Genomic DNA, 19,715 nt, shown 5'->3' with positions numbered 1-19,715 from the left:
CAGATGTGTGGGAAGCTCCAGATCATGGCCTTTATGGCGCCTGACTGCAGAGCAATGAAACCTTCGAGATAAGAACCTCAAGCCAACTTTCAGACAGAAATCACTGCACAACCACACACTTCCTCTGGCCAGCAGCCTTTGCTTCCTTCACCATCAGGAGCTACAGTGAGGGCAGAGGCAAGAAATCTCAGAACCACAAGCTTTATTTTTTTTATTATTTTATTATTTTTACTATTATTGTATTTATTATTTCACGAGCCCGGTCTGCTGGGACTGGATGTTCCTGAATGGGCAGTCCTAGTCCTTTGCTGGGAAAAGAGAAAGAGAGAGAATATTAGGTCATGGAGTGTCTGAAGTAAAATACTGCATTCACTCATTCATTCATTCATTCATTCATTCATTCATTCCAGGAGGCTGCTGCACACATGCCTCTGCGTGGGCTGCTGTTTGCTGTACTCTCCTTAGTAAAACAGCATTGGAAAAGGAATCAAGAGTGTCCACTGAGGACAGGTGTGAGAGAATGGAATGTTTCGTGCTCTCTGGGCAGAAACTACAGCTGCTTGTGGAAGCCATAACCCTTGGTCACACCTTTGACTTTATTCTTCAAACGAGGACAATTTAGACATCCCCAGCTTCTAGTTACCTAAAACTTTCAGTGCAAACAACTCAGGGTTCACTACCTCGAGGTTTCGTCTGGCCTTCTGAAGGACTTGGTGGGTGATGACCACTGAGAAAAAAGCAAAGAAAGGAACAATTAGAGCCACAGAGCTCAGAAGAGTAGAATAAAGAACAAAGGCAGTGACGGGGAAGCCTGGACCCAGACAACTGGATGATGTCTGAAGGGTCTTCAACAGGCTCACGTCTGAACACATGACCCTCTGGTGGTGCAGTTTTGGAGAGTGTCCCAGTGCCATTTATGTTTCTGTGATAGAACATTCTGGCAAAAAGCAACACCGAGAAGAGTTTACATTAGCTCACAATTCTAGGCTACAGTTTGTCACCGTAGACGTCAAGGCAGCAGGAGCTTGAGACAGCTGGTCACATTCACCGTCAAGGGCAGAGAAGAATGCATGCTTCTGGCTTGCTTGTGTTCACTTCAATTTCTCTACTCCTACCAGTTCAGAATCCCCTGCCCAGGGAACTGCTGAGTCTTCCTACATCAATTAACTTTAGTAAGAAAGTCCCCTCCAGACATGCCCACAGGCCAAACCAATATAGACAATCCCCCTTGAGACTCTCTTCACAGGTAATTTTAGGGTATGTCACATTCACGATTAAAGATGATCACAGAGGCTTAGGAAACTTTTAAGACAGTGGCCTAACAGAAGTGGGCTGCTGGTGCCATCACTTGAAAGGTACTTTTGTTTCTGGCCAGCACTCTAGATTTTCTGATCCACCAAGACATAAAGGAATTGTAAGCTTACACCACCCCTGATTCTACCTCTGTATGCCTTCCCCCACCAGGATGGACCCCATATCCCATCAAACCACGAGCCAAAAGAAATCCTTTTCCTCTCATATTGCTTCTCTCAGGTTTTTGTCATAGAACTCTAACCTACACAAAAGCCCTGAACAATCGAGACCAGAGAGAAGTATGAAGGCCTCACTTGTTCCTTTTCAACTCCCAGGGCCAAATAAATGCACGGGAAGGGTGGACCAGGACAACAAAGACTTCAAGTCCTCACAGGGACCTCACAGTAGTATATATGCTACTTTTTAGAGGCAATGCCTGGTTCTGCATGGGCACCTGGATCACCTGCTAATGACAGCCTTTCTTCAAGCATGCCTCTGCTATCCTGGAAGAACTCAGGGCATTTTTTTTTTCTCCTGCCCTTCAGCTGGTGGAATAGCTCAGAACGGCTCCCCAGGGCAACCTGCTCTGTCTAACCAGGGGTGGGCTAATGGGGGAGTTCAGGGCCCCTGCGTAGTGACACTTGAGCTGTGTCAGAATTTGAGACAGGAGTGCCCACTACTTGGAGCAACCACACACAAAGGTGCTTTCTTCCACAGCCCCTTGTCTAGCAAAGACTAAAGCGGCGAGGGAAACTCCAGATTTCTGAGCCTGATCAGGAATCTAGAGGCAGAATTTGGGATGCTGAGAGGCAAGAGGACTGTCATGAGTTTAAGGTTAGCTTGAGAAAAAGGAATAAAATAAGAATCCATCCTAACTAAGACCAGGTGAGGGTCAGGGAGTACCCTGCTCCTCAGAATTCCAGCCCCCTTGACTCATTGTTGCTGAGGCCACCTGCAGCTCACCCCAGCATATGGCTCACTGCAGCTCATATGACCCACTGCAGCTCACCCCAGCATATGGCCACCTGTAGCTCACCCCAGCATATGGCCCACTGTCCACTTATTAGAATACCTGCCTGGAGGAAATGTCTTTCTTGTTTCACAAAAAATTCCATCAGGAGGCATAGAGGTCAACAGACATAGTGAACTTCACTTTTATCTGAGTAAAAAGAATTTCACTGGTGTTCCTTGCCTCTCTGTCTCCACCTTACCCCTGGCTGCAGGGTCCATGGTGTGCCCTAGGAAGCCCAATATACGGGACCAAGCATACAACTCTGGTGTGGATAGGAATTGTGAATCTTTCCAGGCATAGAGCATCACTTTCTCAAGATTCATCCATCAAGGGACCTATGACCCAGAAAAGCTTGTCATGGCATGGAGGTTAAAAATAATCTTGAAAGACCATTGGGTGTACGACGGAGGCCCAAAAATGTGAGCCTATTTCCACATTGTCTGAAGGTTGGAGAGTTTAAAGTTGTACAATAATTGTTGACAACAACCAGGGCTACGCATCCTGACCCAGGATGAGGTTACTTGGTTCTTTGACAGTAAGATAGCACATACAGGTAGATCCACTCCCCTCTGACAGATGGTCAAGATATGGAAGCATACTTCTGCTCCTTCTTCTGTAATTGGAGGTTTAACCTGGGAAATGGATACTTGGTCTAGGGTGGGTTCACTGCCTAAACAACAGAATGCCAATGACTTGATGTCTCAAAGTGTTAAAGGAATTAACTGTTCAAGTTGTCCTTTGTATCATGTTAAAGAGCCTTTTGTTGCCTTTCCCCCCCTTTTGTATTGGGATATAAAAAGTGGATGGAAATTAAACACAGGCGATTTCAGTATTCATTGGAACTTTCTCCCAATACTATCCTATGTTTCTGTTTTATTATTTTTACTCATGTCTTTGTATTCATTACTAAATTTTCTGATCCCCATGCCCCTACCCTGGTAAGTGGCATTTCTGTCAAAGCTGGTCTCCGACAATGCACCCAGTGAGTCAAGCTTATCATAAACTGTAAGGATTCCCTGGCCCATGTTTTGAAATCTGACATTTGAATAGGTACACCATCCATGTTACCACACTCAGAAATTCCTGCTGTCGTAAGAAGATGAGGTTCAGAGTGGTAAAGAATACATCCAAATCAGACTGACCTCAGTGAAGAGACAAGGCACATGCATGGGCCACAGAACTCAGTCCAGGCATCTCCCACCCCACCAAAGACCGGAGAGGAAAATGCCTACTGGAGAGCTCACCTGGCCATAGGACATGGAAATACTCATTGAAGACCTCAATCCTGTGAGACAGGATTACTCCCCTTACTTGGCAAAGGAGGACCAGAGGCACAGAAGTGAAGTGGAAAGTGCCAGGCTATGAGTGGTAGGGACCCAGGTTCCCATGTCTCACCCTTTCCCAGCTCTCTCCTGCAGATTCTGAGAGGAGGTAATATCAGTCCAAATACTGAGGGGTGGTCCCTGGATCTTTTTCATCCCTGTTGCCACATGAAGAAGGAGGGGTAGGGAATACCATATTAATGTCACTGTGTCACTTCAAAACTAGGAACAGAGTTGGCAGGTTGGAGGGCTTAGGGATATCCAGGGACTCAGCTCATTGGGACAAGAAGGAAGACCTGGTACAGAGGAGTCACAGGCCAGACACATGCAAACGAACCTGGGGCAAGATCCCCACCCTGTCCTTGCTCAGGCCAGCTCCAAACCAGGTTTATCATGTATTGATGGTGACACCATTTCCATGAGCAGCACTATGCAAAAATGCCTGAAAAGGGGGAACAGCCAACATCTGTGGGGTACCTGTTTTATCCCCTACATTGGTGGTCCCATTCTCCAAATTTTACTGATGCAATTGTAACTATTATCCAGGCCACCATGGCCAGCTTTGCTTAAAACTGCTGTCTCTGTTTAGAGAGGAGGAGCCTAAAGCTCATAATCAGAGCCATGAAATACATGTCACACAAAAGGGTATAGCTGAGACCTGGGCACATCCCTAATACTGACCCAAGATTCAACATGGCATGGTTCTAGCTTTCTGATTTGTCACAGTAGGGTCACCACCTGAGCTGAATTCTGCTGACTCCTGAGGTTCCTCATCCCAAACCAGAATCAGCAGCAGGAGGTTCAGGAGGGAACCTGTGCCAAAGTCCTATTGCCCTCAGGAGTCTAGCACCTGAGCATGCCGATAACTGCCCCTGTCACCCACACCTTGGAGGGCTTCTCTTTTCCATAGGTGACATTAAGTCTGTCAGCCGATCTAACAATATCCAGTCTGTTGGGCAATCACCTATCTTTCAAATTCAACCTTCCTTCACAGCCCTGTGTGTTTGAGGAACTGTCATTCATCTCCCAAGCCTTCATGCTCTGTCTTGTGACAGCAGATGCACAAATGAACCATAGCAAATCCTGCTGCTCCTCGAGCCCAGTTCAAGGCTCTTTGTCCCACTTTCCCTGTTATGGTTGGACATGAAATGCTCCCTGTTTTGTACATAAAATGTACTCCTGTGTTTGAACACTCAATTCCCAATTGGTGGGACTATTTGGAGATGTTGTAAAGTGAGGCCTGGCTAATGTGACTAGGTCATGGGGAATAGGCTTTGAGGATGATAACGTGGTCCCTCTAATCTTGTCTGCATTTTGTCTGTCACACGATGTGACTAGTTACCTCATGCTATTATTCCCCCACACAGGAACTAATCCTACCAGCATGTCCCCACTATGGTTAACCCTCTAAACTGTGAGCCAAAACAAGCTTAACCTTCCTTCCAGGGACTGTATCACATGACCAGAAAACTAATGTGCACTCTTGCTCAAGTGAAAGCCTTGACCTGTTTTCAGCATGTTTACAAGACACCTGGGAATCCTGTTCCTCTGCTATCTGATTGACATGCCTCAGTGACAATCAGATTTAATCTTGGACCAAAGCCTCACACTACTTTCAGGCTGCCTCTGGCAGGCCGTCAAGTTGATAACCCTGAAGTTTATGCCCCCTTACCCCTCACTGAGTTCAGGGTCCTTTACAAAATAAACTACCTGTCCCCTGTCCCCAGAGCCTATGAAAAGGACAGAGAACAGGAGCCCAATGTCTGCCCATAACTGAATTTTATTCATTTGCAGTTCAAACCCTCAGTAACCTCATAGTCTTTTCCAGAAGATTCCTAGAGGGCAGCTAATGAGACCACCTACTTTGCAATCCTCTATGCCCCATGCTTCTAAGAAATACTGCTGAGAGAGAAGCCACCGGCTGCAATAGTGGACAGAGGAAGGTACAATTGGTGACAATCCTAAGACAGGCAATCTGATAAGCTGAGAGTACAGGCAAGGCCAGCGTTGAGCTGCTGGAGAGCCTGGTGGAAGTTGCTTGTCTCCACACATGGGTGAGGAGTGTTGCGGGTTTGAATACGAGGCCCTGATGTGGCTGAGTTAAGAGTCAGCACAGACCTTAAGCTGTCTTCCTTCTCCCCTGAAGCCCATGGTAGGAACACCATGTAGACTTTCATGTGAAACATGCCAGCTTGGTCCTCTGCAGGAAGGAGCCCCGTTCATCTCCTCCGGAGGTCTTTCCCAAGAGGCCCTGGTCTCTGGTCCCCCGTGCCTCAGCCTTGCACAGTCCACTTTTATTTCACCAGCAAGATAATTCTGGGTTCTCACACATAAACCAAACCTACCGTCACCTCTGTCATTGCAGGTCCTGTCCTAGACTGCCATTCCGTGTTCCGGATCACAATGTCTACTCCTTTCAGAATCAGTTAGGGGCCCTTCCCCTAGGACACTCACCACACTCCTATAATGCACCATCTGTTACCCATGAGAGGACAGTCCTGGCAGAACTGACTGTGCAGTTCAAAAAGGGTGAGGCAGGAAAATAAACCCCAAGAAGGAGGCATGATCTCAGAAGCCTGGGCCCCAAAGGGTGCAGGCCATGACTGCACTGTCAGCCCTGACCTGACCACAGAGGTAGGCAGCGGTCAGTGTGGCAGCCCCCACCTCTCACTCACACTGGTCCCAAATGACTTTCTCCTGGTGCTTTTTCTGCTGCAGAAGTTTTGCTGTGTTCTGCAGCTTCTTTTCTTGTTCAAACAACTTTCTGTGTAGTTTGGTGATCTCTGCCTTCAGTTCTCCAATCTAAAGAAAAAATAATGAGAAAAATAAAATAACATAAAACATTAGATTACATCGGAGGAACTAAAAATAACATCAAAAGATGCTCAAATTCACTAGCAAAATATCTGAATAAGCCAGAAGCCCTTTGTGCACAATACATTAGCAGAACTGGAGAGAATCAAGGGAGAGGAGGAAAGTCAGGACTGTGATGGCCCTTGGAATGGTTGTGGCCCAGTGAGGGTACAAGATCGACTGAATGGTAAATGCATTCTATCTCTCCACCTGTCCATTCTGTGCCACAGCATCTATGCCCAGGGACAATCACATCAGCACAGGATTATGTCTTTCTCCATGGGCACTCACCTTGGCACTGCCAGAGGCAAGAACAATAAACTGAGTTGGTTCATAGTAATCTGAATAAAAAAAATTGTGGTACTTACATTGAAAAAAAAAAGAATTGTGTAGCCATCAAAACAGATGCTGTAGAGATCTATTTATTGATTTCAAAAGATGATTAAAATTAGTGAAAGAAAGAAATCAATAGACTGAATGCTGCATGTGAGGCATTTCTATTTCATAAAAGGAAACAGATCCCTACAGCTATAAACATATATTGATGTGGTAACCAAACATCAATGGTGAGTTTTAAATTTTTGTAGTTTCTTTTTTGTTAACATAAGTTATAATACTGATTTAAATTTTTTAATGTTTTAATCTTAACACAACAATACTCATCAAGCACAGACCAATTTTGTTTCTTTTTTTTCCAGAGTGGAGTGTGCATGCCACATCCACCATCCTGTGAGTGTCGCAGTGGAGACTCCCTTAACTGACTCTAGGACTAAGAACACTCCTTTTCTCTTGGCTGCACTACACCTTTGCTACCAAGAAGGGACACAGTACGTTGGCAGTCCCTGTAGAGTCTTTTCTAGTTTGTTCCAAACATGTTTGTGGTATTTGTGCTTTCAACAGAACATCAGATTCTAATTACATATTATGTTGACCTGTGAGCCACATATATGGACGGAAAGCTGGCCGTATGGAAACTAAAATATGCTTTATGGGAGACCAGATAAAGGCAACTCACTGAAAAACACTTTGCTAGCAAATTAGGTGTGGGCGAGACAACTATAAAAGACGTAGGAGGAACAGTCTATAAGAATTCTATATTCGGATTGCTCTGCAAGTGCCTTAAGTTTCCTCTTCATCTTGAAGAAACAGAAATTGGTAGTGACAGAAATACATTATGGATATGGTTTGTGAAAGAAAGAAGATGTGGAACTCCAATCAGAAGACCCATATTCAAAGAAAAGGCCTGGCCCTATATCAAAGGAATGACAAATGAATGCACATTTATCTGTTTTAAGTTAAACTAAAAGGTTTAAGGTATGTATCTTTTTTTATTCCTCACCTTAACTTCCTTTCAGGTTAACCAATCATGTCAGGTACAAAGACTTCAGTGATTCTCAAAAACAGATCCTAATTTCATCATTAGATTTGCTTTGATTCTCTAATACAGGCCAGGAGCCCATGAATACTTATCTTCTAGTCAGGATTTCACAGGCCACAATCCTAGGTCAAAGTCTCCCTACAGTTCTGCATCTGTGACACTGGACTAGCATCTGGCTCATCTTTCATACTGTCGTAAAGTGAGATTCAAAGGGTATGGTGGAAGACAAGAAGGCAGTCTTGCTGGAGCAAGATTGCTTTCCAAGATTGCTTGGTTTACCCCTTTGCTCTTTCTACAGTCAGGTCAGCATAGGGCTTAAATAGGAAGGAATAATTCTGCAGCTACAATGTTTCAGGGCTTTTATTGATAGATGATTATAATTAGTGATAAAGAAACCAAAACCAACAACTGTTCATAAAACTGAACACAGATGTATTGATATGGCAAAAGCCATGATGTTAGTTATTTCCAAGAGATATGATTTCAGGCTGTCTGAAACGATAATTTGTGTGTGTGTGTGTGTGTGTGTGTGTGTGTGTGTACGTACTACAAATCTATGTGTATTATACATATTCATGTGTATATGTGCACATGTGCTCGTACCTGTGTGAACACACACACAAGGCCAGAGAATAGCATTGGGTGATTTTCTTCATTGCGATCCATCTTAGTTTTGACACAGGGTTTCTCACTGACTCTGAAATCACTGAATTAGCTAGGTAGTCACTGAATTTTGCCACTACTCCCTCTCTTAATGCTGGGCTCAGAGATGTGCACACCCTTCAGGCCCAGATTTGACACGGGTGCTCAGGTCCTCATGCTTCTACAGGTTTTTCCATCTGAGCCAGCTCCCTAGCCCCATTCATATATTCTTTAAAGCTATAACGCTGATTTAACACTTCAACTAACACTCCCTCTTTACTGGGAGCTCAGGAAGCCATGCCATGACAGATGGCAGCAATGACCCCAACTAGCAAAGAGCTCTTTTCTTGTCTCTGAGCACCTGTGGCTATTGAAGAGCAGGTGCCAGCCTCCAGTTTGCAGGCCAGTGCTTACCAGAACTCACCTAAAACTGGACATCTTCAAGCTAGCACTTAAAACAAGTAAATTTAAATATTTATGTCTGTTGTTTCACTGTACTTAAATCTTCCCGTTCATCTCATGACGGAAAGTATACTAAGACAGCAAAATTCTAGAGCCTAGCTCTGCCACTTCCTGGCTGCAGAATTCTGAGGCAAGTCATGTAACTTCCTGAAGTTACATGGCTCCTACTTCTGGAAAACGGGAGTAAGAATGTGCAACTCCAGCTAACAGGGAGGATTTTGAATGATGTCAACCCAAGGAAATAATACATAGTGGGCATGCTGATCACCCTCATCTTACTGTTACATGTTGTACACATGTATTAGAACCTCACAGCATGAAATTACACATAAAATGTGTAATTGTGTCAATTAAATATAAAATACGTTAATTAAAAAAATGAATAATGACACCTTGACCTAATTGTCCAAACATACTCCATTTGTGAATTAAAAAAGAAAACTACCTAAGTCCCTGAGGCCACAACAAGGGGTAAGATTTTAGTGTTAGCAGGACATGTGGCACCAAGTAGGCACTTAGAATCAATGAACAGGAGTGGAAGCCTCCCACCCCCACCCTCGAGAACATGCACACCATCAGCACTTCACCTGGCTTCTGGAGGAGGTTACTCTTTTCCTTTTCATGATGAGCATCTCAAATATCTATACAAGTCAACAGAATTGGATAGGAATCCCAGAACCTGCCCAGAACTAACAACTGTCAGTTCAAGGCCTGACACTGGTTTAGCCTCCCTCCAATGTCATGTCATCTATAAAATAGTTCAGTATACATCACTTACAAAGTTCTCTGAACCTATACAGCATTAGCACAAGATAACTCTTGAGCACCACTGAGCATGAAAACACAAACCCCAAATACCAGACTTTTAAAGCAACTGTATTAGGAATGTCTAGTCTATAAAAAAGTCTATCAAATCCTGAAAAACAACCAAAGTCAGACTTCTTTTTTTTTTTAAATATAATCTATTCAATTTAGCATCCAAACAAGAAGTACACGGTTACAAGCTACTTTCTTTTAATCTGTGGTTTTCAATGCTCCTGGTTGTACACATCAGGCTAGCAAAAGTGAGGTCCTAGCAGCTGTACTTATCAAAACCTTTCAGGGGATACTATGGGGCAGGTCCAAGATTTACCTTCCTCTTCCTCACTAGGATGTTGTATGTTCTAAGCTCATCTTGTGTGTCTGCCCAGAACTGAAATAAGCCATTTCCTGTAGGAGGCCTGGCCCAACCCTTGAAAAGAGGCCCTCAGAACCAGTCTTAGGGTATCTCTGATGCTCTGAATGCTGCAATTATTTCTACAATATTTTATGTGGAGCGATTCAGTCAATTTGTAAAACAGAAAACGCATCACAGTTCATTTTTATGCTTATAATTCAAATTTAGGATCATATGGTTTTCATTTCTCTGATTTCATATTTACCCTTCTTTCAGTAAAACTCTCAGTTCCTAATGAAATTCTGCACTGTTTATCTTACATCACAGGTGAAGGCACCTGCTACCAAAGCTGCTAATAAGGTGAAGTCCCAGGCCGCATGTGGTGGAAAGAGTGAACTGACTTCTACAGGCAGTTCTTTGACGTCCATGTGCATGCCAGTACACAAGCATGTGTGTACACATAAATAAACAAATGTAAAGAATTTACACTTATCTTACAATAGGAACATACCATATTATTGACACTAGTGTCTGCGAACAACATAACCAAAGAAAACCATTGAAAACTCTGTGCTTTGGGGAAGTCTCAAACCAATGTGGTATATCACTGGCATGTCTGCTCCCATGGCCATGTCCCCATCGATACACAGTATGGCTGGCTGACTTCCCATTGCTATGAATCTTTAGACATTGCTCCCTCACTCCCATTTTGATTAATTCTATTTATAATTATGTGAAGTTTTATATGGCTCCGAAGTCAAATCTACAAATCAGTGTTGATTAGAAAAATCATCATCTACCTCTGACCCTCCAAGCTAACCCCTCACAGTCCTATGAGTCTCCTGTTTTAAGGATATGTCTATATTTGGTAACCCTTCATATACATTTCTCAGATAACCTGATGCACACTTTCCAGATCATTGCTAGGGGCTGAGGGGGGAGTTGAGTTAAATATAAAGGTAAATAGACAACACAGAGAAAAGAGGAGGTTGTCAAGCACCTAGACATGCTGCTATAAACTCAGAAATCTGCTTCATCCACACCAAGCAAAAGGCGCCACATGAAGACCAAGCAGAAAAAAGCAATGTGCCCAGAAGCAACTTCCTACCACACAGCAGTCCATGAACACCAGCAAGCACATGGTGCATCTCTGCGGTCCTCCTCGGCTCTGAATCCTATGATGCTGACGTGAACATAATCAATTACCTAAGACGCCTTCATGAAGGGTGCATCGATACAAAGATTGACAGCCTCCCCCCCATTCATTTGCAGGTAGAAGAGGATCAACAGGGCTATTATAAGAGTGTATGTGTGTGGGGTGGGGGGTGTATGTATTCTGTCAAAGTAGACAAACTGGATTCTGTCTACTTAACAGCTTCTTCTGTCTGCCAAGGGCAAAAAAATGCACCAAGGGTAAACTGTTTAGCTCAGACATGTTACCTTTAACATAATTTAGAGCAGGCATTGATTTTGGAGAGTGGAAAAAATTATTCATTCATCCATCTAGTCATTCATCCATTAAAAAACATGAATAAAACAGACATAGATCCTGAAGGAAAACAGAGGGAGACAGGCATTAAGCAAACAAATATATAATTACAATGTGTGTAAGGGTTTGATGAAACAGAAGATGATGCTATGGCTGAGTGACCAAGGGGCCCTCTTTCTTGACCTGAGAGTAAAAGGCAGTCAGCAGAGTCATAGGACATACATAGCAGGCAGACGGTCAGTGTCATGTAAGCCTCCGATAGAAAAGAGTCTGTGGGTTCAGAAAGAAAAGCCAGTAAGGTTAGAGCTCAAGTGATCCAATTATGACTCATCTTTCAGCCATGTCACATGTATGATTATAAACATCCTTGAGCGTAGTGTCCCCTGGCTCCCCAGGACACTTGTGTCATGGGAAGTTTCGATACAAACAACCTCACAGCCAGGCTGTGACGGTCTGAGAGCTGCCAAAACTAAATGAGGTAGTGACTTGAAATGTAAACTTCCCTTCTGCCTTCGTGCTCACCTCTGGAAAACATTTATCAATCCAGTCCAATGAAATAGAAAATATCCACTGGGCGACCAAGCAGAACTCTAACATCCTTTTCCTGCGATTAGCCAGGGTGTTGTACACTGTGCCAGGATACACATGAATCCTACTGTTGAAAGCCAAGACAAGGCTTCTGACCTTTCACTCTCAAATAGTTATGTAGTTATTCACAAAAATCCAGCGGAAGCCATCAATAGATCAGAAGGCCCTGGAGTGCAAGGCATTGCTAGGAATTTGAGCAAGCTGGTCCATAAAGACAAGCTGACATGTGAAACCCAGCAAGTCAAGAACAAACCCAGAGCTCAAACATGTATGCGTTCAAATCAGTTCCACAACCCAGGCCCTGAACTTTGTACATAGTGTGAACAGAATACAACTCAATAATGGCATGCTGGGAATTAGGTAAGAACTCAGTATGGCCCCCAAACTCCGGGTACCATGCTCAAGGTGGGACACATTAGCTGTGGGCCAGTTCTTAACTGGCCATAGAATAAACAGAGATGCAGGCCTCTCTGGTATTTGAGCCTCTGAGCATGTGGGATCACCTACCTGCTCACAGTGAAGTGAACACTGGCCATCTGTGGGGACCGAGACCCTCCAGAAGAGTTTTAGCAACCTTGAGGCTTCTTCCAGGATCAGCCTGGCTGTGTTCATGCTGGAGAGAAACTTGCTCAGAGGCACAGAGAGTGGAACCTACAAAGGATAACGAGGCTATTACAAGTCACCTTGACAGGGATCACTCACAGACAAGCATGACTTAATAGGCAGCAGAAGGCTTCAGACTAGGGCTCCTGTTCCACATGATGAGAGGGAACCAGGGTTATGCAACACCTATGAGCTATACAGTAGAGAGAATTTTGATGGTAAGTTTAATCCAGTCAATAACCATGGTTAGTAACCCACAGTAACTCCATCCAGACCACCAGAGAGCAAAGGATAGCAACACAGCCCAGGGCACAACACTGATATATTTGCCACAGATGGCCTTCTGAGAATGTATAGTATCAGGGGTCTCTGGAACCTCTCTCTGTCTCTGTGCTGGAGGCACACTCACATGGGGAGAAGTGTCAAAGGCAAGAGAACAAAGAGAATGTGGCGCAGCGTAAGAGAGATAAAAAGAGGAGCAAGAGAAACTGAAAAGCATTTCTCTTTGCAACTGATAGATATAAAACTGCACACCTGTTTAGATAGCAAAATGACAAAAATATGAATATTATTCAACAAAGACAAACGTGTATAGAGACAGGCATTAGCTCAGAACCACAGACACAAGCTCTCTGAAGAGTAAAGTGACATGCTAACAGTTAACAGCATTCCTAAAACCTTCCCAGACTTTAAATGGGGAAACCTACTTTAAACCTAATCAAAATATAGTAAGAGATTTGTAGAGAAAGATAACTCACTACAGTTGACATGCCCACACACAGTGAAAAAAGGAATAGCCCATGCTACGTCCGCAGTAGTTTATTGGCAGTCACTGAAAGGGCAAGTGCTCAAAAGAAAAAGTATTAATACCACATAGCTGAAATATATGAACCTCATATTTCTGACTATTTGATAAACTTCGAGTGTCCTCAAAATATGTGTTTTTGTATGTTTCTCTCTCTCTCTCTCTCTCTCTCACACACACACACACAAATACAAGTGCTGACCTTTAAGTATATTTGAAGAGAAGTTTTGTTTTTATTCTTTTCTACAATTTTAGTTTTCAAAACAAGTATTTTTTTAATCAGAAAAGAACAAGAATCTTATTAGTGTTAATTTATTCAATATTATTTATCAAGCACTTACTCTATACAAGGTAAGGGGAGTAAGTAGGTACTGTTTATTTAATGGGCCATAAAAACACTGTCCCGTCTCTCACGGAGCTTATCATCTAGGAGAAGACAAAATGCAAATATGATTCTTAAATATAGTAAAACAAAAAAAGCAAAGTCACACACAAAGCCACTGGGAACTCAGCTGTGTTCAGTGACAATCTAGACTAACTGAGGAAATGACTCGGTGAATAAAAAGCTTGCTGAGTAAGCAGGTGGACATGTAGAAGCTGGGCAGGTGTGGTGGTCATCTAAAATCCAAGCACTAAAGAGGGAGAGTTTGGGGATCCAGACTCTCAAACAAGCTGGCTAACTACACTGGTGATCTGTGAGTTTGGGTTCAATTGAGAAACTCCACCTCAAGAAAGAATGTAGACAGCGATGAGACTGGAAGTCAACATCGGACCTCCACACATAAGCATCTGCACATATATATGTGATCACATACAGGTCATCACATACACAATTTACATGTACATATGCACACCATACCTACATACACATGCAAAGGAAAAGAAACCGTAAAAGTGGGGTCCAGAAGCTATGACTAATGGAAGCTCAAAGGTCTAGTACCATCTCTCACCCGGTGCCTTGGAGGTAATGCATGTCAAACACATGACGAGTTGTGTCAGGCACGTAAGTCTGTGACAACGGGTAACTTGAGATGAGGAGGATTCCAGGAAGATGAGGTAGGGAGAAGAGCGAAGTTAAGGATGGGGAATGTCAAGCCAGAAAAGTCAAGAGAAAGAGGCTAGAGAAGAATATGGGGGAACAAGGACAGCACCTGTGGCCCTGCCTGTTCAGAGCGGGACATGTTGGGGAAAGAGTGAAGACTGACAGTGGGCAGACTGACTGAAGCCAGCCCAGCAACCAGAAGTCCTTAGAGCTACTTCCCAGAGAGAAGGGGGTCAGTCGGCCAGCAATGGCCAGAAAACAGAGCATGCTGGCTGCAGGACTGAGAACAGTCAGTGTTCATCATCTCTACACTGGACTGACATAACCTCCTTCACAGGACAATCTCCTCTGCAGGAAGATGACCTTATGGTGGACACAGAACATCTCTCAGGAACACATGCATCACAGAGTGGCTGTAAGTGCAGGGGTGGAATGACTGGATACGAGAGGATGGAGGGACAAAGAGCAGCAGAAAGACTGGGGAGAAGTGGCCACCGTCAACCAGGGCACAATCTCAACATGCTGGCCACTGATCACCAACAGCCTGCCCCCTCAATTCTGCGCTTTCATGTGCAACAGTTCCCAACTCCTCCCTTTTAGGGCTTTACTGAAGTCTAGGCTGTTAGGAATCTTCCAGAGAATGTAGCCAGTCCCTCTGCTTACTGGGAACAGGAAGGATCTTACTACATCAGCCCTACACTTAGATTACCTTTGGCCCCAGCTTTTGACTTGTGGGACCCAGAACCTCTTGAGTTTGAATGTCCATCTTGGCAAGCAGTCTCTGGCCACGGCTGATCTGCTTATGGAGGGCATCATAGTCCTCAATCAGGCCCAGCATATGGTGGCCACTCTTGCTTGCCCACACATGGTGTTCAGCAACCAGGCAGGGCATGCAAGGGGGGCTGATGATGGAAGCGCTGTCACAGGAGAGGGAGTCCACATCAGTTCCAGAGAGCAGAGGAGTCTCGGAAGCTACAAAAGAAGAGACAAATGTTAGATCTACTTGAGGTGGCACCTGTGTCCATGGAGTTATGCTGAGCGAGCACGAGAGCAACGGGGCCTGGCCTTGAGCCTACAGCTGTATTATCTTACATTGAGCAAAGTCTGAAATCAACGTAACCAATGTTTATTGAACACTCACTCTGTGGTAGACCCTAGGCTGGTAAGATGAACCATGCTGTTATTTTCATGACAGTAGTCCAGGGTCTAATGGGAATACTGAAGCTGCAGGAATTATAAATGCAAAGTGAGAGTGAGCCAGAGATCAAGGTTAAAGAGCTATCTGAGCAAGGAGGGAAGTCAAGGAAGGCTCCTTGGAAGGGGCAGCTTGAGCTGTCCCAGACAGGAAGTCAGCATTATGCACCTAGAAAATCCTGTTGCTTTTAACTTGGTTAATTTTGACGGGGGTGGTTGGAGAGGTATTTTACAGAGATGCCTGCATTCTTGAGTCTTGAGGAAGTAAGGGGACGAGACTGGTCAAAATTAGAAACCGTGAGAATGTTAAAGCACAGTTGGAGGTAATGACTCATCCGTGTGGTCAGCCCCCACTGCAGAGGGAGCAGACTGTCCAGTACTGCTGAAGCTGGATCCCAGAGACCCTGAAATCCATACAAAGGTAGTTTCAGTTTAAAACTTCAAGTTTTAAGTCTCTGAGGTTGTACTTGGTTAACTCCTAGGATGAATTTAGTGGCTTGGAGAGTATCCTCTAGAGATACAAACCTAAGTCCCAAACCACTGCCCAGCAACCAGGGACTTCCCTTTCTTCTATTTAAAAAGCTTTACTGTCATACCCAACACTACTGCAGCTAACCAGTTTATACCTGATTTAGGTGCCATTGCCTGGGTGGACTCAAATAGATCAAATGAATTATCACTGGCCTCAGGACATTTGGTGCCATCTATAACAAACAAAACAAGAGAGGAAAACGAGCTTTACCATCATTAACACTAGAGAAAGGATGGAATTAGGATGTGGTAGAGTATCGCACATGCATCCATTCATTTTAGAAACTGCACATTCACTCACACCTCCACCGCACACAGTCCTATAGCCAGGACCATGCACATTCTAGTAACTCCCTGGTACTCTGTGCAGACACCAGCTAACAGAGGGGCCAGGCCCAGAGCCCTCTCTTGAAGAACCCTCCTGTCAAAACAGTAAACAGTTAACTTCATCTCAGGGTGGCCAAGGATAAGTGAGCTAAGTATAGAGACAGGTGAGGGGGACCCTATGTGGGCATCCCAGGAGCTGATGCCTGAATTATCTTTTAAAACTTTTTCAATGCCTTGAGGGAAGGAGGGTAAAAAAGTCAAGCAGAGTATGAGTCATCATTTAGGGAGAAGATACACAATTCCTGTAGCTAAGACCTGGGTACAGGGAAGAGCATAGTAGGATGCAGGACTTGCACCCTGAGGGCTAAGTGACCCAGTCAAGGTGGGAAATGTTAGGTTGAGGTCTATGTTTTAGAGGGGAAGAGCTAGTGGGGAAGCTGATACAGTAACCTGAACATGAGAGGAAAGTTGCTGCAGCAACTGAAACACTTGATGGAGGTCCATGAGATGGTAGATAATTACATGAAGCACTCTCACCCCTAAGAAGCTCCTGAACTCTTAAGTGCTTAGTGGGAAGAACAATGCTATAATTTGTTATTCAAAGAAAGAGACCAGGAGACTGAGATAACTCAGCATGCCAGTGGCAGAACAGTAAGTATGTTCAGGTGCTGGAATCTCCCATGCAAGTTTCTTCCACCATGTCCCACTATGAATGCAGAGTAACGGTACTCCAGGCAGATATGCTTTAATAAGACCACCCCATCTGCTGAGATAAAACCCTGCTGGGTTTAATCCTAATAATATTATTTAACAGCAAGTCATGCTACCATTTATTTTGTAAACTAGAACTCTGAAGCAACAGGGAAAGGGTAAGGTAACAGACGGACAATATAGTCGGTAGGAAGCTGATTATGTGAGCTGCTTGCTGGTTGGTTCCAGTCCCTGCTGGGTTTGTGTGGCAAGTCTGCATATCCTCTGCCCTTCCCAGGCATCTCTAGCGCCATACAAGTACACAAGCAAATGCAAATCAGACCCAGCTGTTACCAGGAAGCTTCCTGGGACTTATGAGATGTTGAAAGCCAGAGTAAGGAAGGGGTTTAGGATCTCATTTAAAGGCAACAAGCGAGTGGGGAGTTGTAGTGCATACCTTGAAGATGTGCAGGGGAAGGGGGATCCCTTGAATTCAAGGCTGGCCTGGTATATATAGAGTTCCAAGAAATCCTCTCCCCAAAACCAAAACCAAACAAAACCAAGGCAAAAGTTCTTGGTGAGCTGTAGGTGGGACTAAACGAGACAGCACAGGCCACTGGAAGCCATAACTCTACTTCCAGAGAACCCAGTGTCTACACAGAGACTGTGCAACGGTGTTGAAAGGTGAGCTGAGAGCAGCCAGAGGGCATCAATCAGAGGATCGCATATCATGCTGACCCAGAGAGCTGAATGTCCACAAAGGGAAAGGAGCCTAGCTCCTACCATGCTCATCCAGCTGAAGGGAACATTCGGTGACAGATAGGGTCTTGACAGCCAGAGTGAGAGCCCCTTCCTGGGGCATCTTCGCTCCCTGTGACAGCTGCTCCTCCAGCCTGCTCCTCAGGGCGCTGTTAGTCTGGATGCTCCTCTCCAGCTGCTCACGGAGAGCCCTCATCTCTGTCAGGAGGCGATGCAGGTCGCTGAAAGAATCGGGCCCATTCCAGCCTTCTTTAGATGCCTCACCTTGGTCCTCTGCAGACACATATAAAGGAAAGCTTTGACATTTCCCAAGATCAAAGGTCAGTCATCGAAGACACTCAAGGGCATTTCAACCCAGCACCACCATCCAGCCCCCTCCTAAGAAGTAGGTACAATTTAAAATAACAACTCGACTTTAAAAACAAAAATATTGGCTGACTTAATTGCTGCTATTCCACAAGCTAAGTAAGAGCTGGAAATTAATTTCACTTCTGGCCATAAAAGCCTAGCAAATTGCACACCAAACCCCGAAATTATGTCTAGTAGTAATAAAATCTATTTGGACCAGAATTATAGAATGAAAGGGGATGATTTTAAGGGCTACAGTATATTAAAAAGGCAGGGACAATAGCAAGAACAAGAGAAGCAACTTGAGAAGAAGCAAAAGCTGAGAGATGAACCTTTCTAGATAAACTTTCAATAGGGAGAAACCATCTGGAAAATTAGTTTTAGAAAACCCCCCACTGTGCCTCCAAATTGATTCTCAAACGTTAGACCTTATAGTCAGGCACTCTGATCTGCATTCTCTAGAAAGAGAGCACACCAAGGCTGAAAAGCACCTAAGAGTAATGTCCGGCATGTGGCAGCACTCTGGAATATTTGTTGGATGAATGATGGGAAATCTATGACAAAGTTATTTCTTGGATGCCTACTATGTGCCAGGAATGTGGCTAAGTTGTTTCAATAAATGCCCTCATTTAACTTTCGGAGCTCCACACGGTGGATACTGACAGACCTGCTTGTAGAGGCTATAACTGAACCAGTTACTGGTGAAGTCAGAACAAGCTGAGATGAAAGAAGTGAGACTCCAGACTTTAGCTTTAGGTGACAAAACCACTTTTGCCTTGGTTTTGTTTGGTTTTGGTTTTGGGGAGAGGATTTCTTGGAACTCTATATATACCAGGCCAGCCTTGAATTCAAGGGATCTCCCTTCCCCTGCACATCTTCAAGGTATGCACTACAACTCCCCACTTGCTTGTTGCCTTTAAATGAGATCCTAAACCCCTTCCTTACTCTGGCTTTCAACATCTCATAAGTCCCAGGAAGCTTCCTGGTAACAGCTGGGTCTGATTTGCATTTGCTTGTGTACTTGTATGACGCTAGAGATGCCTGGGTAAGGCTAAGGCATGCGGATTTTTAATTTAAGGCCAGTCTGTGCTACATAGAAAAACACTGCCTCAAAAACAAAGAGTGGACAATTGGTGAACCTAAAGAAGCTAAATAAGAAGGTGAACCCAAGGAAAAACATATAGTTATCCTCTTGCCTATGGGAAGTAGACAAAATTGCCG

General features: G+C 44.3%; 1 protein-coding gene across 1 annotated transcript in view; it reads right to left on the bottom strand.

The window, feature by feature from the left end:
- Positions 1 to 241: 241 nt before the first annotated feature.
- Cdk5rap2 (CDK5 regulatory subunit associated protein 2) overlaps positions 242 to 19,715 on the bottom strand; it is a 149,457-nt gene continuing 129,983 nt past the window's right edge. Inside the window, 7 exon segments of the mRNA XM_013348234.2 lie at positions 242 to 308; positions 644 to 727; positions 6,303 to 6,429; positions 12,703 to 12,846; positions 15,355 to 15,617; positions 16,466 to 16,543; positions 18,171 to 18,419. Of these exon segments, the coding sequence (XP_013203688.2) occupies positions 298 to 308; positions 644 to 727; positions 6,303 to 6,429; positions 12,703 to 12,846; positions 15,355 to 15,617; positions 16,466 to 16,543; positions 18,171 to 18,419 (956 nt within the window). The 3' untranslated portion in view covers positions 242 to 297.

The sequence above is a fragment of the Microtus ochrogaster genome, chromosome 10 (assembly GCF_000317375.1).
Source record: "Microtus ochrogaster isolate Prairie Vole_2 chromosome 10, MicOch1.0, whole genome shotgun sequence".
NCBI lineage: Eukaryota > Metazoa > Chordata > Mammalia > Rodentia > Cricetidae > Microtus > Microtus ochrogaster.
This window is presented reverse-complemented; position numbering and strand designations above follow the sequence as displayed.